The sequence below is a fragment of the Pteronotus mesoamericanus genome, unplaced genomic scaffold (genome assembly GCF_021234165.1).
Source record: "Pteronotus mesoamericanus isolate MK-2021 breed Mesoamerican mustached bat unplaced genomic scaffold, CSHL_Meso_final scaffold_582, whole genome shotgun sequence".
Classification (NCBI taxonomy): Eukaryota; Metazoa; Chordata; class Mammalia; order Chiroptera; family Mormoopidae; genus Pteronotus; species Pteronotus mesoamericanus.
In genome coordinates, this window is record NW_026555323.1 from 713,748 (window position 1) to 739,663 (window position 25,916).

At 49.0% G+C, this 25,916-nt stretch overlaps 1 protein-coding gene across 1 annotated transcript in view; it reads left to right on the plus strand.

The window, feature by feature from the left end:
* Nucleotides 1-25,916, plus strand: part of HERC2 (HECT and RLD domain containing E3 ubiquitin protein ligase 2) — a 185,074-nt gene that overhangs the window by 27,626 nt on the left and 131,532 nt on the right. Inside the window, exons 5-15 of the mRNA XM_054561907.1 lie at nucleotides 4,928-5,147; nucleotides 7,619-7,719; nucleotides 8,324-8,480; nucleotides 9,740-9,850; nucleotides 13,102-13,273; nucleotides 14,653-14,826; nucleotides 16,425-16,613; nucleotides 17,212-17,363; nucleotides 19,264-19,421; nucleotides 19,511-19,624; nucleotides 21,358-21,609. Of these exons, the coding sequence (XP_054417882.1) occupies nucleotides 4,928-5,147; nucleotides 7,619-7,719; nucleotides 8,324-8,480; nucleotides 9,740-9,850; nucleotides 13,102-13,273; nucleotides 14,653-14,826; nucleotides 16,425-16,613; nucleotides 17,212-17,363; nucleotides 19,264-19,421; nucleotides 19,511-19,624; nucleotides 21,358-21,609 (1,800 nt within the window). The remainder of the gene's footprint in view (nucleotides 1-4,927; nucleotides 5,148-7,618; nucleotides 7,720-8,323; nucleotides 8,481-9,739; nucleotides 9,851-13,101; nucleotides 13,274-14,652; nucleotides 14,827-16,424; nucleotides 16,614-17,211; nucleotides 17,364-19,263; nucleotides 19,422-19,510; nucleotides 19,625-21,357; nucleotides 21,610-25,916) is intronic.

The following is a 25,916-nucleotide window of genomic DNA, read 5'->3' on the forward strand; positions in this document are numbered from 1 at the left end:
CACCGGCAAGTGGCCGAGTGGCCCAGCTCATCTGCGTCCTCAACAGCATTTGGTGGTGTCACTATTTTTTATTTCAGCTCCTCTCACAGCTGTGTGGTGACCTCTCCTTGTGGTTTTAATTTGCAGTTCCCAGTGGCTCCTGATGTTGTGCCTCTTTTCAGCAAGTTCTCTCTTTTTTTAAAGATTTTAATTATTTGTTTTTAGAGAGAGGGAAAGGTAGGGAGAAAGAAGAGAAACAATGATTGGTTCCCGCTGGTACGGGCCCCAGTCAGGGACCAAATCGGCACCCCAGCCATGTGCCCTGACTGGGAATTGAACCGGCGACCTCTCCCTTTGTGGGATGACCTCAACCACCTGAGCCACAACTGGTCAGCGCGAGTTTGGTGAATTCTTTACATATTTTTGGATACTAGTCCTTTATCTTACACAGTCATGCATTGCATGACAATGTTTTGGCCAGTGATGGACCGCATAGATAACAGGGATCCGTATGATTATAACGGAGCTGAAAGCTTCCCGTTGCCTGATGATGTAGGTCACCTGTCAGCCCGTGACTCATGTGTTTGTGGTGCTGCTGTGCGACACACCTACTGTGTTGCCAGTTTGATAAGAGTGTAGCACGTACATTGTGTGTACCTGATACTTGATGATGATAATTGGTTTTGTTACTGGTTTAATGTATTTACCATCGTACACTGCCCTGGCTGGTGAGCGCCGGCTTGCAAACCAAAGGGTCACCGGTTCGATTCCCAGTCAGGGTACACTCCTGGGCTGTGGGCGAGGTCCCCAGAAGACGTGTGAGAGGCAGCCACACATTGATGTTTCTCTCCCTCTCTTCCCCTCTCTCTAAAAATAAATAAATAAAATCTCTTAGAAATAGTTTAAAAAAATTAAAGGTTTATGAGGTAAAAATGTAGTAAGCTAAGATTAGTTGATTATTGAAGAAAGGAAAATATTTTTCAAAAAATTTAGTGTAGCTTAAGAGCACATTGCCTATTATGAAGTCATTTAAGGTTGATGTCTCCTTTTATATCTGGATGATGTGGGTGCGGTATTAACATCCCCTACAATTATTATACTGTTGCGCATTTCTTTCTTTATGGCTGTTAATATTTGCTTTATCCATTGAGTTGCTCCTGTGTTGGGTGCATAAATGTTTATAAATGTTACGTCTCTCGCTGGGTTGACCTCTTTACCCATCATGCAATGCCCTTCCCTGGCTTTCATTTCAGTCTGTTTTAAGATCTATCTTACCTCATGTAAGAATCGCTACCCACTTTCTTTGGGTACCCATTTGCATGGAGTATCTTTTACCATCTTTTTATTTTCCATCCGTGTGTTCCTTAATCTCCTTTACATAGCCTATAAGTGGGTCTTATTTTTTTTTTTATCCATTCAGCCGTATGTGTTTTGATTGGAGAATTCAGTTCATTTACATTTAAAGTAATTATGTATAGGGGTGCACTTACTGCCGTTTTGTTATTTTGTGGCTATTTTGTCGTTCTGTCCCTTTATCCTCTTGCTCTCTCTTCCTTTGTGGTTTGATGACTTTCTCTACTCAGATGTTTAGATTTCTTTTTCATTATCCTTTGTAACTACTGGATGTTTTTATTTTGTGGTTGCCATGAGGCTTACATTGATAAGAGTCTGTTTGAAGTTGATAACCATATAAGTGTGAGTGCACTTGGAAGCTGTACGTTTTTATTCTCCCCACATGTTGTCCATGTTTGCTGTCATAACTCATATTTTTATATCTCGTATATCTATTAATTATTTATTTTTATTACCTTTGTCTTTAAACTTTATATTAGTGTTACATATAATCAACCCACTCCCTTTACTATATGTTTACCTTATTAGTGAGATTTTCTTTTTTACTTTTGTACCGAGTCCGGCACAAATAATGCCTTTTTTTAAATTACAAAATCTTTTATTACAAAATCATAAGCGTGTCATTTTGTAACATAACAATATCACTCTCAAGTACACCATAGGGCATTTTAGGTGAAATGTTCAAATTAAAACTATAAATTAGAGACACTCAAAATATTACCCTACCAACCTCAAGCAGGACTTACTTCTGCTGGATCTGGTATATTTTCTTGTGACTAGTTGGTTTCCTTTCTTTCCAGCTTAATGAAGTCTTTTTACATTTCTTGTAAGTTCTTTTAAATTGTGATGAACTCCTTTTGCTTTTGTTTGTCTGGAAAGCTCTCTCTCCTTCAGTTCTGCATGGTAACTTTGTTGGGTAGGGTATTCCTGGTTGGGTTTTTCCTTCAGCTTAGAATGCATTGTACTGCTCCCTTTTGGCCTCCAAAGTTCCTGCTGAAAAATCTGTTGATCGTCTTAGAGGCATTCTTGTGTATGGAAGAAGTTGTTTTTCTCATGCTGCCTCTAAGATTCTCTTCTTATTTTTAGTTTTGGACATTTTAATTATAATGGGTTTTGGTGTGGGTCTCTTTGAGCTCCTCTTACCTGGAAGGTAATATCTGGGCTTCATGGATCTTGATGTACGTTTCTTCCTTAGGTTATGAAGGTCGGCCCTTTTTACTTCCCATCAATTTTCTGCCCTTTTCTCTCTTGGGACCCCTGATAGCGTGATGTTAGTCTGCTTGGTGTCTCCTAAGTCTCCTAATCTGGCTCCACTTTTTTTCATTTTGTTGTTCTGATCGCACAAGTTCTGCCCTGTGTTCAAGTTAACGGGGCCGTTCTTCTGCTTCGTCTAGTCTGCTGCTGACCCCTTGTGGCATGTTTTTCAGTTCAGTTCCCTCCCCGCTTCCCTGGTGTATTTCCTCTCTGTTGTTTAGGCCGGGCAACTTCTGTCTTCTAGTTCCCTGATCCTTTGTTCTTCTCCTCCTCTTGTTAATGCTGCTGGTGTGCCCATTCACTGAAGTTTTAATTTTGGTTATTATATTTTTCAGTTTTAAAATTTGCTTTTGCTTTTTATTTTTTTATTTATTTTTAAAGACTTTATGCATTTTATTTTTAGAGAGGGAGAAAGAGAGGGAGAGAAACATCAATGGGTGGCTGCCTCTCGCGCACCCCCACCTGGGCACCTGGCCCGCAACCCAGGCCTGTGCCCTGACTGGGAATCGAACCGGTGACCCTTTGGTTCTCAGGGCGGTGCTCAACCCCCTGAGACACACCAGCCAGGGCTCCTTTTGATTTTTCAAATAACTCTTATTTTAGGTTTTCTGTTTTCATATGTTTCATGTGTTTTCGTAGTTGCTTATTGGAGCATTTTTATTGGGGCTGCTTTAAAATCTTTGTCAGATTGTTATAGCGTGTTCTTTATTTTGCTGTTTTCATCTGTTGATTATCTTTTTAAAATTCGCCTTGCGAGCTTCCTGGTTCTTGGTATGATGAGAGATTGTCTCTTGAAATACGGACATTTCCATGACACGAATGTGCCGCACCTTGGAACTGCCGGCGAGGGTGGGCGTTCTGCCCCCTCCCCGGGTGGTCTTCAGGAATGCTTCCTTTGTTTATTTACTCACCCACGTAGGTGTTTCAAAGAATCCTCAAGTCCTGGCGGACTAGGCCGCCAGGGTTGGAGCAGGGGAGCAGAGGTAGGACACTCTCAGGAAGAAGAGCGTCCAGGTCCTTGAGGACCTGGGCTGTCCTGAGCCTCAGGCTGCCTCTGGGCCCTTCCGCCACGCAGGGGAGAGACATGTCATTAGTACTTAAGAGGAGAAGAAGCGACTCTTCAGAAAGGCAGAGCTTTTCCTACACCTGGTTTCTGGGAGAAACCTTACCTGCGATGACCCAGCCTTGACTCTCTCAGCGAAGGGCCCCGTGTGTCCGAGGCTCGGACACCTCTCAGTGCTGGCCCGAGTATGACTCACGGAGGACGCCTGTGAAGGGCGCGGCTGGTGCTTTGCGTGTGAACCTTTCTTCTTTATCTCGAGCCCAGTGTTCCTCTAGTTTTCTGTAACTGTCAGCCCTCTTAGCCCGTAGGGCTTTCCCGCCTAGCATCCAGCCCCTGGCCCCGGCCGCGCCTCTCCGCCCCTTGCACCCCTGGGCGGGGATGGGCTGTGTGTCCCTAATGCCTCTGGGAGCCCTCCTCCCCCACAGGTGAAGCTTGTTCAGGTGGCGGGTGTCGAGAAACCAGTGTCTTTCTTACAAGGGAAGACATTGTGAGTGTGGCTGTGGTCTCTAGGGAGCTGAGGCTGCCACGCTGTTGACTATATTGGCCTCAAGGCTGATAAACCTAAGAGACAGAACGCAGGAGCCGGACGGCCCCTCCCCCGGCCACCACGGGCAGCTGGCGTGGCGTTGCTGGATGGCAACTTAATTTACTGTTGAACTTAAGGCAGCGCAGTGCTTGTTGGAAGATCAGAGTCCTTGAAGTATTTCCATTTATGTAATTGTCTTCTGGGTTTTGAAAAATTCCTTCCTTGCGGAAATTTTCAAACATGCACAATAGAGAGAACTTATGCGTCACATATTCTAACTAGTTACTTTATCTTCCTCTGAAATATTCCAATGTATTACCCTCCACGAGGGTAATTTTGAATTTGGTTTCATAACCTGAGACTAATGGATGGAGTTTTTCTGTCTGTCTAGGGAATGTGCTTCTGGTAAGTATTAACTTTATAATTCTGTGTTGAAAGCTTGCATACAATGTTTACAGAGAGCCAGCATACCATGGTGGCTAAGCGTGGCCTCTCGCATGTGGCCTGCTCATCTGGGTGACCTTGGCGAGTTCTCTGTGCCTCAGTTTCCTCCCCAATAAAATGCACACACTTCTACCCCTTGATGGCAGCTGCAAAGATTACCTAGTATGTGTCAGTAAATGCTGCAAACTGCTTTTGCCACATGAGATGCACTCAGGTGTCGTCTCTTGTTGTTGCCCATTTTATTAGCAACACAACAAACTCTGCCCGCGCTAACGAGAGGCGGGATGTTGTCCTGTCTCGTTTCCTAGACGTGAATGAACTGAAGGGATGCCTGTCTGTGCTGGTCCACGAGCAGCACGCGCTGGCCGTCCGGTCGGCCGCCAGCAGCCTCTCGGCCCTGAGGCTCAAGCAGCGGCTGGCCATCCTGGAGCGGTACTTCATTGCCTTGAGCAGGACCGTTTTCCAGGAGAATGTCAGGGTGAAGTGGAAGAGCAGCAGCGCCTCTTTGCCCCCTCCGGACAAGAAAAGGTAAGGAACGAGAGGGCGAGGGAGGAATTCCGATTCCCGCCGCCCAGAAAATCCCGGCTGTTTTTGTCCAGGCAAATGAGCTGAGGCTTTCAGAAGGGCTCCTTTTTTCACCTTCATGAAGTTTTAAGTTTGCTTTCCCTTTTTGAATGTTTTATATCATTTTGGACAGTGGCTTTGCTGATTCGCTGCTGTTGTAACGGGCTGCATTGTGCGAGCTGTGCCATTGTTTTATTAAAGACCATTTTCTGTCAGTGGCTGTTTCAGCCACACAGGTGCCCATCAGCATATGTGGATTTGAAAATGGGATCTGAACATTATATATGTATTTTTATTTTGCTACTAGATAGGGAATAATCAGACTGTAATACTTAGCGTCTAACTCATTTAGATGCTTCATTTTTTTCTTCCGCATCTAACACTTTTATTTCAGGAGATGCCTTCAGGCGTCTGATTTTTGTTGTATTGGTATACACATCAGCAGATTTTCTCTGAGGCGCTAACAGCCACCAGAATCTTAAGGCTAGTGTAAAAGTGTATTTATCCAAAGTGAAGCTGTTCCCAGGAAGCTAGACCAAAAGATTCCCGGTAGAAGTCACATTTTATATAGTTAGGAGAGTTGGTTTTACTTGATTGTAATAGTGGCTTTTATTCCCTAAAGAGCACGTGGGAAGTGCAGGAGGCAGAAAGACGCAGGGAAAAAGCCTCATTATCTTGCCTCCCAGGGAGACAAGACGTGCTAAATGTAGCATATTTCCTTGTATTTTAGTTGAAATCACATTCCACGGCATCTACTTGAGTAGCAGTTTTGGGATAAATTAAACCACGTGACAGGGAGGATTCCTGCCCACGTGATGAGGGCAGGCTCTTTTCTCGGCTCCTGCCCGACTGCAGGGGCGTGGCCATCAGGCGTGGCCGTGGGCCCGAGAGGACTGGGCGCATGCGCGTGGCGCGGCCTGAGGGCCTCCCAGCCCTGTGTTCGCTGAGTCAAACCCAGGTCCCTGACTGACCTTTCTGGGCTCTTTCCTCCGTCGCGCGAGGGGTGATGGATTAACTGGGATCTATTTTTCCTTGAACAGAGGAAATTCCTAAAATGAATAAGAGTTTATCTGAGATCACTGTGGCTTCGTAGGCAGTTGTAAGAAACAGTTCAGAGATGCCTTCTGCCCCTCGCCCGCCTTCCTCAGCGGAAGCCGCCTCCAAAACTGCAGACCCCGTCAGTTAGGGTGTCGACTCTGCTGCGGCTCCCCTGTCTTGCTCCGATCTCCCCAGTTTTTTTCTTTCTTTAAAAAAGATTTTATTTATTTTTAGAGAGGGGAAGGGCGGGAGAAAGAGGGAGAGAAGCATCACTGTGTGGTTGCTTCTCGCGTGGCCCGTCCGTGGGGGGCCTGGCCTGCAACCCAGGCCTTGACTGGGAATTGAACCCGCGACTCTTTGGTTGGCAGGCCGGCGGGCAATCCACTGAGCCACACCCGCTGGGGCTAGTTATGATCCTTACGTCTGCTCCTGGGGCCCTGTGCTCCGTTCTGGGTCACAGACGCATGCGCCCCAGCGGCCCTGGGCTGCCCTCACGGTGCTTTGCTGCTCATTTTACTTGCCATTGCATCTTGGGGAGAACCATTCTGTATCATTACTCCGTTTTAATAGCATTTCCCCCAGATTATGAAAACAAACCATAGTCTATTTGGAGAACAGAGTAGAAATATTCAGTAATTTTAAAGATGAAAATAAAATTACTTGCTATGCATGATGGAGTTTATATGGTACATTCAATTTTGTGGGGTTTTTTTAGGATGATTTTTATAGTAAGCCATTTGTCTAATTAAAACATGCGAGATGAAACCAGTCCGGCTCAATTCACATGTATGAGTAGGAAAAAAACTGCAAACACACATGTGAATGATAAGCACTGAGTTGCGGAGCAGGTCGCCCCCTCAGGGTGAGGGTGACAGAGAACAGCACCAGGACCTGGGCCTCTGAACCTGCAGGTGCATGGCCAGCACGGGACGGGCCCAGAGCAAACCCTGCAGGCAGATGTGCAGGTGTCGCCGACCGCGCCCCGGGTCCAGCTGCTTGTCCCGCCGTCGTCTGTGCCCCGCACCCCAGCTGCCTTTTGTTTGTGCAGCGGGTTTAACATCCCCATTTCTGTCTGTATCTGTTTATTTCCTGTTTATCATTCTCCCTGCCCCCGACTAATAACCTCGGCTCTCTGAGATTTTTTTTCGTGAGCAGTTTTGCAAGTCGGTTAAAATCCTTTTAAAATTACTTTTCCCTTAAAGAGAATAATTTTCCTTTACAAAGGACATTTGGTAGAAGTTTTAAAAAAGACAAAGCTAACCGTCACCTGTGACCCTGCCGCCTAAAGACGTCCACTGACCCCGTCCTGGCATGAATGCCCGCATTGATGGCTTTGATTTGGTGTGTGCGCCTCCCTCTCACTGATGTGCTGTCACCGTCCTTGTGTGTCTCCTCAGTTCCCGGCCCCCAGGCAAGGGGGTGGAAGGCCTGGCCAGAGTCGGATCCCGCGCAGCCTTGTCCTTTGCCTTTGCGTTCCTGCGGAGGGCCTGGCGGTCAGGTAGGTGTGCCCGGCGCGGACCCCGTTTCCAGCCACCCGGGGCCTCAGCCTCTCTCCTCGCTGCCGCCGCCGTGGGCCCTTGGGCGCTGGCCCGTGCCCCGGGTGCCTTCTTTACCTTGATTGTATGCGACAGGCTTCAGAGCCTGAGTTTTCAGGTCTGTGACCTCAGAAAAAAGTGAGAGGAGACTTGGGGCGGGGAACACGTAACGCGGCGTACGGATGAAGTGTTGTGGAATCGGGCACAGGGACCCTGTGTCCCTGTATAATTTTGTTCACTGGCGTCACCCCAATCCATTCAGTAAAAAGGAGGAAAAGTATAAAACAGCCTCAGGGCCTCAGGGCGGATTGATTTTTCTAGAAGGATGAGAAGTTAGCCTTGGACACCAGAGTCACAATGCAGAATTGACCTGGGGGACAGCTCTCTTCCGTTTTAGTCTCTTGAGCTCTGGCAGGGGCTCAGAGAGAGGAAGGTGAGGCTGGAAAAGGGGACAGGGCTGTCCTCCCGGGCTCCGGGCTGGGGGCTCGCCCAGGCCGGCGGGGACAGCCTGGCCGGCCCGCTGGGCTGAGGCATGGGCGGCCTCCGCTGACGTGCGCGTGTGTCCAGGCGAGGACGCGGACCTCTGCAGTGAGCTGTTGCAGGAGTCGCTGGACGCCCTGAGGGCCCTGCCCGAGGCCTCCCTCTTCGACGAGAGCGCCGTGTCATCCGTGTGGCTGGAGGTGGTGGAGAGAGCCACCCGCTTCCTCCGGGCCGTCGTGACGGGGTGAGTGTCCTCTCCGCACACCTTCCTGCGCGCTCGCCCGAGCGTTCCAGGCCCCTTGTTCGTACTTTTAATTTTTTTTATTTTTCTATTACAGCTGACACACAATATTATAGTAGTTTCAGGTACAGCCCTGTGGTGAGAGGTTTCTATAGCTTAGGCAGCCATCACCGCGATACGTATAGCGCCCGCCTGGTGCCATACGTGGTTATTGCAGGAATACTGACTGCCCGCCGTGCTGTGCTCTGCATCCTGGGACTGTTCTGTAACTGCCAGGCTGCACTGCCTAGTCCCCAAGCGTGTGAGTGCCCGTCGGAGGCCGCTCAGGGAGAGTGTGCGTGCCACCGTGGGACTGACGCGTATCATCTTAACAGGCAATGTGCGAGTCAACAACTACTCCAGAGGAAAATGTTTACATCTAGCCTTTTTTACTGTCAAAAATTTCAATGGGAATCCTTGAACGTGAATGCCGATCTTGGGCGCTGTGTATTTTTGTTAACGGTGTTTAAGTTGGAAGAACACGCATACACTCAATACAGAATTCAGCAAAGACGCACTTGGTCTGTCTCTTCTCATCCCCTTCCCCGAGGTCGCCGCTGTGTCCCTTCCAGCAGGCAGGGCCACCTGTGGTCTCAGCGCCCGCAGGCTGTGCATGGGCTGCCCACACGGCTGCAGGCTGGGGTCCCTGAAAACTGGCTTCGGATTAAGTTAAAAAATGCCACTGTGCTGGTGATATTGGGAGGTCCTGTCTTCCCCATCTTGGGTGAAGACGACTTGTTATTTATTATTGGGCAACAAGGAAAAGTTAAAATTATTTCTTTGATCACAGATGAAAATAAGCATAGACATATTGCCTGTAGATTTTCAGGTGGTTTTAGAAATTGTTCCTTCTCCAGCTCCATAGGGGAATGTTGATACTCTAATAGTCTTACATGTCAGTGAAACTAGAAGCTGATCTGAACATTTTTCTACTCAAGATTTGAATAATGAGGTAAGGAATTTTATGTGCCGGAAACTTGGAATATTCTAATGCAGTCATCTTTTAGGATCTGAATTAATAGTTTAAACCATGTCTACAAGTTTATTGTACACTTCCAAATCCCTGATAAAATTTTAGTAGCAAGTCTCAGAAACTCGATTCTAGATATTAAAAATATATTTCTCCACGAAGGAGGACATACTTAGCATCTTGGCGTTACTTTTAGCAGGCGATCTCTAAGCTCTGACTTTCCTTTGTGCCTGATCCGCTGCTCTCATTTCAGGGACGTTCATGGGACTCCAGGCACCAAAGGGCCGGGCAGCGTCCCCCTGCAGGACCAGCACCTGGCCCTGGCCATCCTGCTCGAGCTGGCGGTGCAGCGGGGCACGCTGAGGTGAGCGCCGCAGGCCCCGAGCGCATCGCGAGAGCGCCTCTGCACCTGAGCGCCTGTTGTGTTTTCCAGCACCTCACTGAAGCGCTTGTGGTCGTAGCAAACGTGTGACGTTCCGTAATCACGGGACCGTTCCCTGGGACACCGTTCTTTCACACCGGGGTGCAGTTAGCTTTTCTGCACTTTCTTTTCTCCCCCTCGTCATTTCCCCATTTATTTTTTGATTACAGTCGACGAACATTATTTGTATTAGTTGCAGGTGAACAGCCCAGTGATTAGACATTCCATAACTTACTAATTGATCATCCCAGGAAGTCTCACATCCGACACTGTACATAGTTGTTAGGTTATTATTGACTCTATTCTCTACGCTGTACCGTACATCCTTGGGACCATTCTGTAACAACCAATTTGTACTTAATCCCTTCATCTTTCCCACCCATCCTCCCAACCCCCTTCCATCTGGCAACTGTCAAAATGTTCTCTGTATATGAGAGTCTGTTTCTGTTTTGCTTGCTCATTTATTTTGTTTTTTTTTAGATTCAGTTGTTGATAGATGTGTATATCGTATTTTGCACTTTATAATGTGCACTTTTTTGCCCACATTTTTGAGGGAGCATTATATATGGGTATAATGATTACATATCACGGGCATAATAATCCTGTGTATAATGCGCACAAAAACATGGGTGCTCATTGTACACGGGAGCGCATTATACATGGCGAAATATGGTATATTGCCATTTTATTGTTCATATTTTTGATCTTTGTTTACTTCTTAAACAAGACTTTAACATTACATGTAATACTGGTTTGGTGGTGATGAACCTCTTTAGCTTTTTCTTGTCTGTGAAGCTCTTTATCTGTCTTTCTTTTCTAAATGACAGCTTTGTTGGGTAGAATAATCTTGAATGAAGGGCCTTGCTTTTCATCACTTTGAATATTTCTTGCCAGTTCCCTCTGGCCTGCAAAGTTTCTGTTGAGAAATCAGCTGACAGTCTTATGGGAACCCCCTTGTAGGTAACTAACTGTCTTGCTCTTGCTGCATTTAAGATTCCTCTCTTTGTCTTTAACCGTCGGCATTTTATTTATGAATAGTCTTTGTGTGGGCCTCTTTGGGTTATTGTGTTTGGGACTCTTGAGCTTCCTGGACTTGTATGTCTGTTTCCTTCCTTCAGGGAAATTTTCAGTCATTATTTTTAAAACTAGGCTTTCAACTTCTTGCCCCTTTCTTCTTCCAGCACCCCCATAATGCTAATGCTTGAAGTTGTTTGAAAGGCTTTTTACACAATCCTCAGGTTTTTGGATTTTTTTCCCTCTGTTCTGATTGGGTGTTTTCTGCTTCCTTATATTCCAAATCATTGCTTTGTTCTTGGCTTCATCTACTCTATTGCTGATTCCTTGTAAATTATTCTTTATTTTAGTTAGTACATCATCATTTCTGACTGGTCCTTTTTTATGCTGTTGAAATTCCCACTAAGTTCATCTACTTTTTCCCTAAGTTCATTGAACATCCTAATAACCAGTGTTTTGAGCTCTGCATCTGGTAGATTGTCTGTCTCCGTTTTGTTTAATTCTTTTTCTGGTGTTTCTTCTGTTCTTTCATTTGGGCCACATTTCTTTGTCCTCTCATTTTTGCAGGCTCCCTGTGTTTGTTTCTATGTATTGGGTAGAGCTGCTGTATCTCCCGGGCTTGGCAGAGTGGCCTAATGTGCTAGGTGTCCCGTAGGACCCAGTGGCACAGCCTCCCCGTTCACCCAGGCTGGGCACTTGAGGTGTGCCCCCATGTCGCTGTGGACACCCTCTTGTAAATGAGCCTTGGTTGCTGTTGGCGTGTCAGAGGGAGGGCTTTACCTCCCAACCAGTCAGCTGCAAGGACTGGCTGTGACCCCTGACCTCTGACCACTGTGGCGGATCAGCTGTGCAGGGCCCACTCCGCAGAGCAGCGCTTACCCGACCTGGGCTCTGGCGCCCACTGAGTCCGCCCCTGAGTGTGTCGCGTGCGGAGGTGCTTGGGCGGTGGTGCTTCCCTGTGAAGCATTCCAGTGTATGCCTTGGCTGTGGGGCCGCCCGGGAGGCGCAGGCCCCCAGAGTGGGGCACGCAGAGCGAGCCAGGTTGACGGAGGCTCAGATAGGACGCCTGGCTGTGGCCGGGGAGGGAAGGGCTCATCAGAGGGGCAGCGCCTCTGCCGGCACTTCCTCTGGGTGAAGCTGCCCCTCCGCTCTGGCCCTGTCGCTGGATAGTCCAGTGTGTCTCTGCTGCCCCAGCGCCGTAGCCCAGGGGGAGTGAGTCACAGAAGTCGTGCACTGGCCCTTGAAGAGGAACTGCCTGAGGCTCCAGGAGCCTCCTGTCACTCAGCCACCATCCCTGCTGGTTTCCACAGCCGGAAGTTATGGGGACCTCTCTTCCTGACGCTGGAACCCTGGGCTGGGGCGTTGGGAACCCTCGCTCCTCAGGGGGACCCTGGCAGCCAAGAAACCCCTCTGTTTTTAACCACCAGCTGCGCGTGTGGGACCAGCTCGTTCCGCCTCTGTGCCCCCCTCAGTCTCGATGTTGCTGCTGCTTTAGTTCCCTAGTTGTAGGACTTCATTCTGCCAGACACGAGGCAGTTCTGAGTGACATTTGTCCTGTAGTTCAGGTGTGATTTTGGCGTGGCTGTGGAGGAAGCAGGCAGTGCCGTTACTGACGCCGCCTTGGCCGACGGTCCCCTTCTTTCTTGTGTTCCGCTCTCCAGTAGTCTCAGAACAGTGTAATTATTTTTATATCAGTAATTTAAGGTCAAGAAAGTGCTGTTTGAGCTTTTGAGCTTGTCCTTTTTTAAAAAAGATTTTATTTTTTAGAAAGGGGGAGGGAGGCAGAAAGGAGGGAAACATCAATGTGTGGTTGCCTCTCGCACGCCCCCTGCTGGGGACCTGACCCACAGCCCAGGCATGTGCCCTGACTAGGAATTGAACCCACGACCCTTTGCTTCGCAGGCTGGCGCCCAATCCACTGAGCCACACCAGCCAGGGCAGAGCTTGTCTTACATTATTTACCCAAGGTGGATGTTTTGTGCTGAAGTTGGGCTACAGATTTAGCCATTTTCTGCCGAGAATTGTTTTTATGACATTATTTTTAGTTTACTGTTAAATCGAAAGTACTTCTTCAACTTTATTTTCTTGTCTGCTTTTGTTGCTGACAGACCATGGCAAAAAAAATTTTTCTTTTTTACTTTGTTTTTTTCCCCAGGGAATAAAGCCCTTTTCTCTTTCAGCCAAATGCTGTCTGCTGTCTTGCTGTTGCTGCAGCTGTGGGACAGTGGGACCCAGGAGACGGACAACGAGCGGTCCGCCCAGGGCACCAGTGCCCCGCTCCTGCCTCTGCTGCAGCGATTCCAGAGCATGATCTGCAGCAAAGACGCCCCTCACGCAGAGGGCGACACCCACGTGAGTGTGCGGGCGGGGCTTTGCACTTACGTAGCCCTGCCCCTTTCGGTTATCCTAAGAGTCAAGATTCTGCAAACTAGTCCAGCGCCTGTGTCCGTGGGGGCGGTTGTCAGTAGTGGGGGGCGCGGATGTGGTGAGACCAGGAGCGAGTCAGGCGTGGGACCGGCATGGCAGGTCATGGGCTGGGCTACAGGGGACGTGGTGTAACATCCCATGAGCACATTGGGATTCTTCGAAGCAGCTGAGGAGTGGCCGGAGCCCCCTGTGGTCGTGCGTGCACGTAGGTCAGCCCGCACTTTCAGAGACGGGCACCGGCCGCCTTGGTGACCGGGCTGTGCTCTTTCTGGGAGCGGCAGCCACGGGGCCCTCTGCGCGTGTGCGGTGAGAGCTTGCGCGGTCCCAGCAGCCACTCACGCTGCGCTGAGCTGTGGCAGGGGAGCGAGGTTCCGATGCGGTGGAGGACCTGAAGGCGTACTCACGCGCACGCGGGGGCACAAAGACTGGGACTCGCAGGGGGCATGGGGAGGCGCTGCGGGAGCGCGTGCTCGGTGCAGGGGAGGTGCGCCACGGTGAGGTCGCACTCGGTGCCCGGAGAGCACGCGTCTGACCCTGCGCAGAGGAGCCGGGAAACCTCCCTCCCCTGCCCCGCCCCCCGCCATTTACCTGAAGGCCTCGGGTGAGCGAGCACCACTCTGAGTCTGAGAAGCGTGCTTCTAAATAAGCCTTAGAAGGGCCGCGAGAGTAGCGGCCCGCCCACTCTGCCGGCCCTCCTGTGTGCGGGCGCCATGGAAGCGCGTGCCCTCAGCAGTCCCAGCCCGCACCTTGGGTCTGGCCCCCGACCCTGCTTCGACCCTGCTTCGACCCTGCTGCTCTTTAGAGGCACAGGTTTGATCTGGCAGGTCTTTTCTGGAAACACTTAGCCATTCCATGATGAAGCTTCAGCCTAAATTTTCTGTCGCGAGGCAGTCTTGAGTGATAATAAGGCTGTTCTGCCTTTACATTCTTCGACTTACTAACGCGCAAGTAAAACTAGGTTTTTTTCAGCAGGCATAGTATTTAGATTAAAAGAAGCTGTGTGTGTGTGTGTGTGTGTGTGTGTCCAATTTTGAAAGCCAGGTGGAGGTGCAGGGCTGTGTTCCCACGCAGCTCGCTCTGTGTCCTCCCACGGGTGCGTGGGTGGTGCCCCCGGGTGCTGGCCTGTGGCACCAACCTGAGCGCGTGGGTGAAGGGCGCCCGGTAGTGTCCGTGCATCGGGGGCACCTCTCATCCGCTGGCCGGAGACCACGGATCGCCGTGAATACCCAGATCCAGAGTCGTGGGGGGCTGAGTGTGGTGCTTGTCCCTCTGTGGGTGACGATGCCCGTGTACTTTCCTTCTAGCTTCTCTCTGGCCCGCTGAGCCCCAACGAGAGTTTCCTGCGGTACCTTGTTCTCCCACAAGACAGCGAGCTCGCCATCGACCTGCGGCAAACGGCTGTGGTTGTCCTGGCTCACTTAGACCGCCTGGCCGCGCCGTGCACGCCCCCGCTCTGCAGCTCTCCCACGGCTCACAAGGTGTGTGCGGTGGCGCCGTGCTTCTCGGGTGCCCGCGGAGGGGACCCTCCCACGTCTCCTTGTGCCCGTGCAGTTGGGGGTAGAGCTGGCTCAGAGCTTTTAAACACGCTCACGGTTTAAGGCGCGTTGTCCCTGGTCAGAGCGTGGAGGCCGACGGGGGCTCAGGCCCCGCCCAGGGCCCAGGTTCAGGAGGCCCCCGCCCCAGAGGCCTCCCCGTTTCTTCCGTAGCCAATCACCGTCCCGCCTTCCTCGGGGAGGTTCTGGAGCCTTTTACACACAGGGAGCACTGAATGTGGCCTTTATGTGAAGGTGCCGCTCCGAGCTGCGAGGGCCCACCCGGGACCTCGCACACGCAGTCGCACCTGGTCCTCTCAACGTGGCTCCTGGCCCCGGGAGCGAACCGCCACGTGGGGTGGCGGGGAACCTGGCCAGGGTCATACGGGTTAAGCCTCATTTTGATGCCAGGTTTTCCTTTTTTTCGTTTTACTTTGTGTTTTGTATTTTAGAAAGAGGGGAAGGGAGGGAGAAAGAGAGGGGGAGAAACATCAATGTGAGAGAGAAACATCGATTGGTTGCCTCTCATACACACCCCAACCGTGGATCGAACCCACAACCCAGACATGTGCTCTGACTGGGAATCGAACCAGCGACATTTTGCTTTGTGGGAGGATGCCCAACCCACGGAGCCACACTGGTCAGGGCTCTGGCTTTACTTGAAACCTGAAGACTTGATTTTCCTTTGCATTCACTTTTTTCCAAAAAAGTCATTTGAGCATGATTCAGAAATCAAAATTAAGCGTAGCGATGCATTATTACGTCTCCCCTCTGCGCCCTCACCCCGCCGGTGCCCTTCCTGCTGCCTCTGGGTTCCCGTCTCACACCTGCCCTTTCCCTGGTCTCTGGAATGCAGTGTTAGCATCCCTTGTCGCATTACTCCTATAGCTTCCCCCCCCCCCCCCCCCCACTAAACAGTATATACCAAAGCACTTTCTGTATCCATAAACAGAGCTCAGTCTTCATTTTTTAAAAATCCGCTCAGGGTTCCATGTGTGAGTGTATCCGATCCTTTTTAACAGCCTCCTGTTGACGGACTTGAGTTGCCGGAAGTCACATTGTCTGCGATGGCTCACCTTGTGCACACGCACGGGCTGGCAGGATGTGTCTGACACGGGGGACCCGCTAGCTTACGCTCGCATGTGGCATGACCTCTCTCATCCCAGCAACAGCAGGGCCCCTCGTCTCCCTGCCTCGTGCCTGGCTTTGGGGTTTCTGCTGCAAAATCGTGCCCTGATGTGGTTTGCGCATTTTAAAATACTTTTAAAGGTTTACTTGCACTGCTTTTCGGTGGGCTCTGTGAAAATGTCATGCTGTGGGAAATTACTTAGTCCCTCTTTATGTCATCTGTTAACAGAGGTGATCAGTTGTTCAGATGTTTTGAATCAGCTGCTTTCTTTACATGATGTGTTTTTATCTCACAGTATCTCAGTTTACCTTTTGCAGGATCTCGGGGTTACAGCGGCCTGCTGTGTTCTTCCTTTTGGCTGAGAAATCGCTTTTCTTGCTGCTGTAAAGTAAACCTGTCCTTTGTTATCTCGCAGGGCTCCTTGCAGGAAGTCATAGGATGGGGGCTGATAGGATGGAAGTGCTACGCCAACGTCATCGGCCCCATTCAGAGTGAAGGCCTGGCCACGCTGGGGGTCACGCAGATCGCCTGCGCCGAGAAGCGCTTCCTGATCTTGTCACGGAACGGCCGCGTGTACTCGCAGGCCTACAACAGCGACACACTGGTGGGTGTCCTGGGTGCGGGCCCCTCGCTTCCAGGGCGGGCAGGCGCTCTCCTCCTGAAGCTACAGAGGCCTGATCTTTAAGTTGTTTGACTTCTGAACATGTGTACGCATCTGTTCCTTGCTCATTCGTAGTTTAAAATCTTAATCGTAATCAATTCATTGAGACTCTGACACAGAGTCTCTTAGTTGCCAAGATCAAGGATTCCTTGTGGTGACGCTCACTGCCGGCTGTGGCTCCACGCGTAAACCAACTTCGCAGGTGCTCACGTGCCTGTGGGGGCCAGGCAGGGACAAACGAGGGCACAGGGCCACGCAGGGGTGGCTCCCATCAAAGGCAGCTGCTCTGCGCTTGGGACGGGGAACATCCATCGTTCAGGGGCAGCCTGGTCACGCACGGAGCGCTTGGAGGTGCTTCCTCTGGCGCTGGGAGGGGCACGGGACAGCGGCCGGCGCCCATCCCCCTCCCAACCCCCCAGAGGCTCCTGTTCTTTCAGTGTGGTGGGGGCTCGGTAGCGGAGACACGCAGTGGGAGGGAGGCGCGCTGTGCCCGTTGCCCTGGCCCGCTCACTAACGCTCTTCTTTCCGTTTGCCCTTGCAGGCCCCGCAGCTGGTCCAGGGTCTTGCCTCCAGAAACATTGTAAAAATCGCCGCCCACTCCGACGGTCACCACTACCTGGCCTTGGCCGCCACTGGAGAGGTGTACTCCTGGGGCTGTGGGGACGGCGGGCGGCTGGGCCACGGGGACACCGTGTACGTACGGCCCGCTTCTGCTACTGACGTGCTCTCCTTTCGTGTTGCTGTGTCGGAACCGCGGTGGAAGCGTGTGGCCGGGCTGGGACGGGGACAGCTGCGGAGGGGGACGGCTCCTGGGTGATACACAGCGTACAGGGGGACGTCCCCCCCGGCTGTGGCCCTTCCCTCCCGCCCCTGCGTTAGCTGCACACCCCGCACCCCGAGGAGCGTTCTGAGGCGTGATACGGCCCCGTCTCCTAAATTGAACCCTAGTATGATTTTCTTAGGCAGAACGATCCTTCATCCCTTCCCACCCCATGGTGTGGAAGCTGTCGATTCCGCGGTGGTTCTGGATGTAAGTCCGTGAACAGGGCGCCCCCCCGAGGACAGGACGCTCTGTGCGGTGTTGCTGGGCGCGGGCCTTAGGTTGTGACTGCAGTCGCAGCCGCCCTTCAAGGGGATCAGAGCCATGAACGGGGTCTGGACAGCTTCAGACTCGCGGGGAGACCCTGCTGTTGTCCCTGTTGCAGGGGGTGGGGGGGCGTCCGCAGGGAAGAGCCCCAGGCAGTGTACGCTGGCACTCAGCAGAAATGCTCCAAACTCGACAGCATTGTGAGGGGTCCCGACAACTGCCGTCACGTGGTAGCGGAACAGGAGGGAGGGCAAGGGACGGTAACTACGGGACGGAGGATGGTTGCTCCTATCTGACCAGACGGGGCCGATTGGCACGGGGCGCCCAGGACTGGAGGGGTCGAGGGACAGGGTGGAGGCTTCGACTTTGCTGCTTTTGTCATTCAGCGTGCAGAAATACTCCGCCATGAAATAATCCTCCATTGAGATTAAGAGTTAGGTGGACATGTCGGTTGCTAGGGGAGCCGAGGGAAGGGAGAGCGGTCCTGGGGGCGGTTTGGGGAGAGACTTAGCGGGAGGGCGAGACTTGAGCAGGACAGAGGAGGAGATGTGGTACCAGAGCCCGTCCTTGGGCCTTCCCCGCGCACGCCCCTGACCCCGTGCCTTTATGTGTTTTGTGGAATCGGGGTCACGACGTGAGTAAAGCCATGTCTTAGGAGAACCTACAGGGGGGGTCACCGGGCATAGGAAATGCGTCCCGGAGTGCCAGCATTTTGCCAATTTTGAAAGTGGACGAATCAGCTAATAAGACACTCGTATCACAGTCCTTCCTGCCTCCTGCTTTGCATGTGTAAAATCTAGATGGCAGCGTGGCTAGCACACCGGGCTCCTCCGTGCCTTCCTCATTCATTCAGCAGTAGGCGTGCGTTTCCACCGTCTGTGCGAGGCGTGCAGATGCCTCAGGTTCAAGTGTACAAGGTGATGCGTTTTAGCACGTGTATGCGGTTGGGGACCCGAGGTAGAGCATTTCTGTTGCCTCCACGACTTTCTTTGGATGCTTTCTAGTCAGTCCCTGCTCCCCGCTGCCGGCTCTCCTGTCGTGCTGTGGTGGTTTGTTTCTGGCCCTTCTATGAGGCAGAGGTCCTGAGCTTTCAGCAGGTCCTCTGGTGGCCGAGTGGTCTGTCTTGTGGGTGGGCCACCTGGACGTCTGTGGACAAAGTTGCCGCGGACTTGTCCACACGGAACTTTAATAGACGCTATTCCTGCTGGATGCCGTGCCTGGCATTGGGCCCTCGCTCAACACCAAAAACTACAGACATATTTAAGCATCACTACCTGTTCATCTTCATGGAACTTTGAATGACTGAAAACAATCATACAACCCACAACACAGATGTAGGGCATAATGTAAGAGTTAACATGACACAGGCAGTTCTGACCAAGTGAAAGTCGAGTTCGCGTGAGGCAGCCAAAGGGCAGCAATGTCTTGCGACTCTCCCAGTGAAGAAAGTTCCCTCTCGGAGTAAAGGAACACGTTTCTTCACATTTCTCCCCTTTCTCGCCACAGACCCCTGGACGAGCCCAAGATGATCTCCGCTTTCTCCGGCAAGCAGGGGGGGAAGCACGTGGTGCACATCGCGTGCGGGAGCACGTACAGCGCGGCCATCACCGCCGAGGGGGAGCTGTACACCTGGGGCCGCGGGAACTACGGCCGCCTGGGCCATGGTACGCGGGCTCGGGGCCGGCTCAAGTGTGCGCTGGGCGGTGGCCCCTTTTGAGGGACTTGCAGTAACAACAGTCCTGTGCGTTTGAAGGCTCCAGTGAAGATGAGGCCATTCCCATGCTGGTAGCTGGGCTCAAAGGACTGAAAGTCATCGACGTGGCGTGTGGGAGCGGGGACGCACAAACGCTGGCTGTGACGGAGAACGGTACGTGGAGCCCCGGCTGCCCCGGGCGGGCGCGCTGGCCACTCCCCTGGGGACAGGAGCTCGGAGGGGAGTGAACCCCGCGAGACTGCCCTCTTGACCACCTTCTAAGAGGGTGTGCACCCAGGTGTCCTCAGCAGAGGTCCCGAAGTTATAGGACTTAGGACTTCTTTTTATTTATTTACTTTTTTTTTTTTTTAATGTTCAGTATTTTGTGTTAGTTTCCGGTGTGCAGCATGGCTGTTTGGCCATTGTATACTTTACAAAGTTGTCCCCCTGGTATTTCTAGTATCCGCCTAGCATTGTACACAGTTATCACAATACGTGTTATTGACCACGTTCCCTATGCTGTACTTTACGTCCCAGTGACTAGTCTGTAACTACTAGTTAGTACTTACTAATCCCTCTGCCTTTTTCACCCAGCCCCTCAATCCCCCAGAACTTGTCACTTCTGTTTCCCAGAGCCAGGGGGCCAGTACGCAGCTATGACCCTTCCAACTAGGGCATTTTATTTTTTAACAACAAAAAAAATGAGAGTTAAGATGGAATCATTGATGTTCTGAAGTGTTTTTGGTCACGATTACATTTTCTAATGTTCAGCTGCCCTTGAATTCCTGTGGTAAATCCTGTTTAGACTGTGTATTCTACAGTGGGATACTGCATGGTTTGCTTGTTTTTGCTTTCCGTTTGGTGTCTGTGTTCGTTAGCCAGAATTGTACTCAATTTACTTTTTTTGCGGGTAGATTTATCCGGTTTGGAGGTTAGAATCATGTCGGTTGTTTCTACTGTGTCAGTGTCTGAGCTCTGTCTTTAGACTCCTGGTTCTGTCTGTCACAATGAGCTGGAGCCTCCCACCCATGGAGATTGGGTGGCAGATTAGAATTGACTGACTTCTGGGAGTTTCTCTGGTGAGAGATCAAAGGCCATTTCAGCACCTTCACGCCAGGAGGTTCTGCCGCCACCGAGGGGAACAGACGTAGTCAGAGCCCTCTCGCTTCTGCCTCTGTGAGTCTCAGAGGAAAGATGGTCTCTTCTGTCGTCTCAAAGTTCTCTTCTTCTGGCATGAAGCTTGTAATTTGACTTCTTATTATTGTTAACTCTCCATTAGAAAAGAATTGAAATACTTTATAAAACTCTAAACAGCCCCGAAATGACGACTCCTTTGGTTGGAGCGTCTTCCTGCACAGAAAAAGGATGCGAATTCGATCCCCGGTCAGGGTGTGTATGGGAGGCAACCGACTGATGTGTCTCACATCGATGTCTTCCCCCCCTTTTCCTGTCTCTTTCAAATGAAGAAATGTATCCTGGGGTGAGGATTAAAGAAACAAACAACACAAAAACCCTCTTAACAGATGTTACTATCAGTATAGTCGTACGGGTGACTGGTGGTCAGCACGAGACCCAAGCGTAGTTGGCGTGTTGTGCCGGGAGCCGTGGGCCTGGGACGGTGTCTTGTGGCGGCAGCGGAGCTTCGTGGCGGAAGCAGTGCCATCAAGCTCCAAGTGGGAAGGCTTTACTATTCACCTAGTTAACTGGAAAGAAAATCCAAGCTTTCCTTTCATTAACTGCTTCCCTGTAAACTAGATTTCATTTGGTGAGAACCACCTGTATAATGTTAACTATATACAGTAACGGTCGAGACTCACGTGTTATTGCTTATGTGGACTGTCTTCAGTCATTTAAAGGCTCTGTTAAGATGTGCAGTTACTGTTACTTAACTGGGTTTGCATTTTTAGGTCAAGTGTGGTCTTGGGGAGACGGCGACTATGGGAAACTGGGCCGAGGTGGCAGCGACGGCTGCAAAACGCCCAAGCTGATCGAAAAGCTTCAGGACTTGGATGTCGTTAAAGTCCGATGTGGAAGCCAGTTTTCCATTGCTTTGACAAAAGACGGGCAAGTGTATTCATGGGGCAAAGGCGACAGCCAGAGACTTGGGCACGGGACAGAAGAACACGTCCGGTACCCCAAACTCTTGGAGGGCTTGCAAGGTGAGTGTGAACTGTGAACTTCTAACGATCTTGAGACAGTTTCTTTAGTAATGTTTTAAGGTTATTTTTTTCTTCACCTGAAATCCCATGGATGGTTGATCATTAGAAGCTTTTACCCACATTTTGGTGGGTGTACGGAATACATGGGAAGTGGTTTGTTATGGTAAAAAAAAAAATGGCCTAGAATTATTATCACCAAATTTAATTTGAAACTCATTCAGTTTACCAGGATTGGAGGGGACTCCTTGTAGCAAGTACCCAGTTATTGCTTAGGAAGCTGGTGACAGAGGGTTAGCTCCTGCTTGGCGAGGTCGCCTGTGGTCCCACTGAGGACGTTGCTGAGACTGGATACACGTGCTGTCGTGGGAGCACGGTGGGCGATGGGGTTGGGTCGGCCTCGAACGGTCTCATTTGAACTCCTCCTTGATGGGTGGGTTGTGCGTGTTTGGTTTGCAGAGCGTCCAGCACGCGTTCTACGTCGAGGGGAACAAACGGGAGGCAAGGCACGTAGGCGCCTCGCAGGTGCCTCCCGGAGCCGGGGAGAGGCGGGCCGATTCAGGAGTGGGCAGGACTTTTATTCTAAGGACCAGACTGCGGGTATTTTAGGTTCGCTGTCTGTCCCAAGCCCTCAGGTTTGCTGTTACAGCACCAAAGAACCCAAAGACAGGACGCAGACCAGCAGGCTGGGTTGTGTTTCGGAACCACTTGATTCACGGCAACAGGCCTTGGGCTGCGCTTGGCCCGAGGGGCGGAGTTGGTTGGCTCCCTGAGCTGCGCTTTTGTTTATGTTTTGCTTTTTCGTCCTGGGAGTTTAGAAGTGAGACTTTCAAGTGGGACTTGCCAGTTCTTTTCCCCACCGTTTGTATTTTACAACATGTAAATACCTTGCTGACTAGAAGTCTTGTGTGCCCACGTGGTGTTTCTTATTTCCTGAGAGTCCTAGGTAAGCTGTGAGGTGGTACAGTTGGTAGGACGCCATGGAGCTGTATTTCAATGCCATTTGCCTTTTCCTTTATATTCCCTTCATTTGGGGAAAAAAGAAAAAATCAACTTCCTCAGCTACCTTTATTAGACATGCAGATAACTTACTGGGAGAGTTTTAAGTGATTGTTGGTACAGGCGCTTGGGTTGTTAACTTATGATAGGCTCTTAGGACAGAACCGTTCCCCTGCCTGTAGTGGAGTTTTTGAGCTGAATAATTTTTTTATATGTTGACATTTCTGAAAACACCCCTTGGGTTGGTCATTTTAGATTGATTGATTGATTTACTTTTGGTCATGTTAGACTTGCTAAAAAGCAAAAGTACAGTACGTTGCTAGCACTGTTTAAGTAGGGGGAAATGCATTTTATGCTTACATCATTTGGCTTTGGAGAGAAGTAGAATTTGTTTTAGAAAACTTCATTAATAAAGACTGTGTCACGTTCACCAATACAGGCCACAGTTTGGGCCATAAAACACACCTTGGATTTAAAAGAAAACCAAACAATGTTTGCTCTTAGACTACAATGGAATTTAAACTAGAAATCAGTAACAAAAAGATACCCAGAAAGTCTTCAAATATATGGAGAGTAAATAGCAAACCTCCAAATAACACTAATGCCGAGGGAAATTTTAAAATACTTTGAACTAAATGAAAACACAACTTATAATTTGTGGGATGCAGTGAAAAAAAGTGCTTAGAAGGAAGTTTATGACATTGAATGCATGTGTTAGAAAAGAAGAAAGAGCTAAAATCAATAATCATTCTGTACAGCAAAGGAAACCACCAACCATGGTCTCGAACACCAAGCGTGAGACTTTTATTTTTGGTGACTCCATTTTAATGATGAAATTGTGGAATCTAGAATTTAGTCTTAGTGTTTCAAGACCAGTGGGGAAGTGGGTAGTTGCTGAAACACAGTGAAAAGCAGTGATTAGAAAAGAAAATTAGAGCCATTTCCTGTTTATACTGTGAACGGTTTTAATTTCTTTAATATATTACAAATGAAAAAGAAACAGTCAACAAAACGAAAAGGCAGCCTACTGAATAGGAGAAAATACTAAATCATGTATCTCCTGAGACGGTAATATCTAAACATATAAAGAACTCATACAACTCAGCAGCAGAAAACCAAACAACCCAATAAAAATTGGGCAGAGGATCTGACCAGATATTTTTTCAAAGAAGATTATACATGGCCATCAGGTGCATGAAAAAGTGCTCACCATCACTAATCATCAGGAAAATGGCTGTCAAAACCACCGTAAGATATCACCTCACACCCGTCAGAATTGCTGTGATCAGTAAATCGGCAAATGGTCACGAAGATGTGAAGACAAGACACCCCGGGGCACGGTTGGTGGGAAGGTGAATTGGTGCAGCCACCATGGATAACAGTCTTGAGGGTCCTCAAAAAATTAAAAATAGAATTTACCACATGATCCAGCAGTCCCTCTGCGGGGTATGTCTATGAAACAGAAAGACAAGCACTGAATGACCGCACATCTGGACTCTGATACACCCCCCCCCCCAAATTGAATTTCTAGGTACAGAGAACAGATTGGTGATTGTTAGTGGTAGGGGTTGGAGGGTGGTCAGAAGGTACAGATGTCCAGTTATAAAATAAAGCAGCTCCGGGGATGCAGTGTACAGCATGGTGATAAATCGTTAGTACTACTATATTGTGTATTTGGAAGTCACTGAGGGAATAGGTCTTCAAAGTTCTCATTACAGGAAGAAATCTGTAATTATGTGTGGTGACGGATATGAAAAAGATAACATTAATTGCTACATTTCCACCTTCGAAAAGTAGAGAGCAAAAGATTTCAAAGGAAGAAGAAGGGAAGAAATAGTAAGAATCAGAGCAGGAGTCAGTGAAATTGAAAACCAGAAATTAGTAGAGAAGGGCAATAAAATAAAAAACTGGCTCTTCAAAAAAGAACAATAAAAATCAATAAAAAAGTAAAAAGAAGAGGAGACGCAAACTGAAAATATCAGAAATGAAAAAGGGGATATCACTACAGATCCCACAAACATTAAAATGGTAATAAAGGGATATTATGAGCAACTATGCCTCCAGATTTGATAATCCAGCTGAAATGAGTTAATTCTTTGAAAGACACAGTTTATGAAGCTCACACAAGAAATAGACAACCTGAATAGGCCTGTGTCTATTAAAGAAATTGAGTCAATAATTAATAACCTTCCAAAACAGAAAGCATGAGGCTCAGATGGATTCACTGGTGAATTCTACCAGATATTTACAGTAGAAATTATGCCAATTTTGTACAATTTCTTTTAGAGGATAGAGGCAAAGGGACTATTTCCTGACTCATTCAATGAGGCCAAGGTTACCATAATAACAAAGCCAGACAAAGACATTACAAGAACCCGAAACCAATACCTCTCTTGAATGTAGATGCAAAATATTAGCAAATCAAGTCCAACAGTATATAGAAATAATTACACATCACAACCAAGTTGAATTTATCCCACATATGCAAGGCTGGTTCAATGTTCAAATATCAATTAATAAAATCCATCAAATGAATAGACAAAGAAAAAAATCACACCATCATTTCAATAAATGCAGGAAAGGCATTTGACAAAACCTAACACCCATTTATGGTAAAAGTCTCAGTAAGCTAGGAATAGAAGGAACTTCTTCCACTTGGTAAAGAATATATATCAAAAACCTACAAATAACGTACTTAATGGGCAGAAACCTGAAGCCTTCTCAGTAACATCAGGGACAAGGAAAGATGTCCCATCTCACCATTTCTTTTCAAAATTATACTGGGAAGTGCTAGCTAATAAGACAAAGGAAGAAATGAGAATGTTTTTGTCCATAAATGACACAATTGTCTATGTAGAAAATCTGAAAGAGTTGACAAAAAATCTTGAGGAACTATTAAGTGACTACTGCAAGGTTGCAGGATACAAGGTTAATAAAAGTCAGCTGTTTTACTATATACCAGCAACAAACAAAGTGGAATTTAAAGTTAAAAACACGATATAATTGACATGATTTACAAAAATAAAATATATAGGTATAAATCTAACTAAATATGTAGAGGATATGTATGAGGAAAACGATAAAACTGATGAACTAAAAGAAGAACACAGTAAATGGAGAGGAGTTCTATGTTCATGGACAGGAAGACCGAATATAGTCAAGAAGTCAGTTCTTTCCAACTTGATTTGTAGATTTAATACCGTCCCAACCAGGAGCCAGCCAGTTATTTTATGGATGTAGACAAACTGATTTTAAAGAATAACAGTATTCAAGGAAAACAAGTTGGAGGGTATACACTACCTGGCATTAAC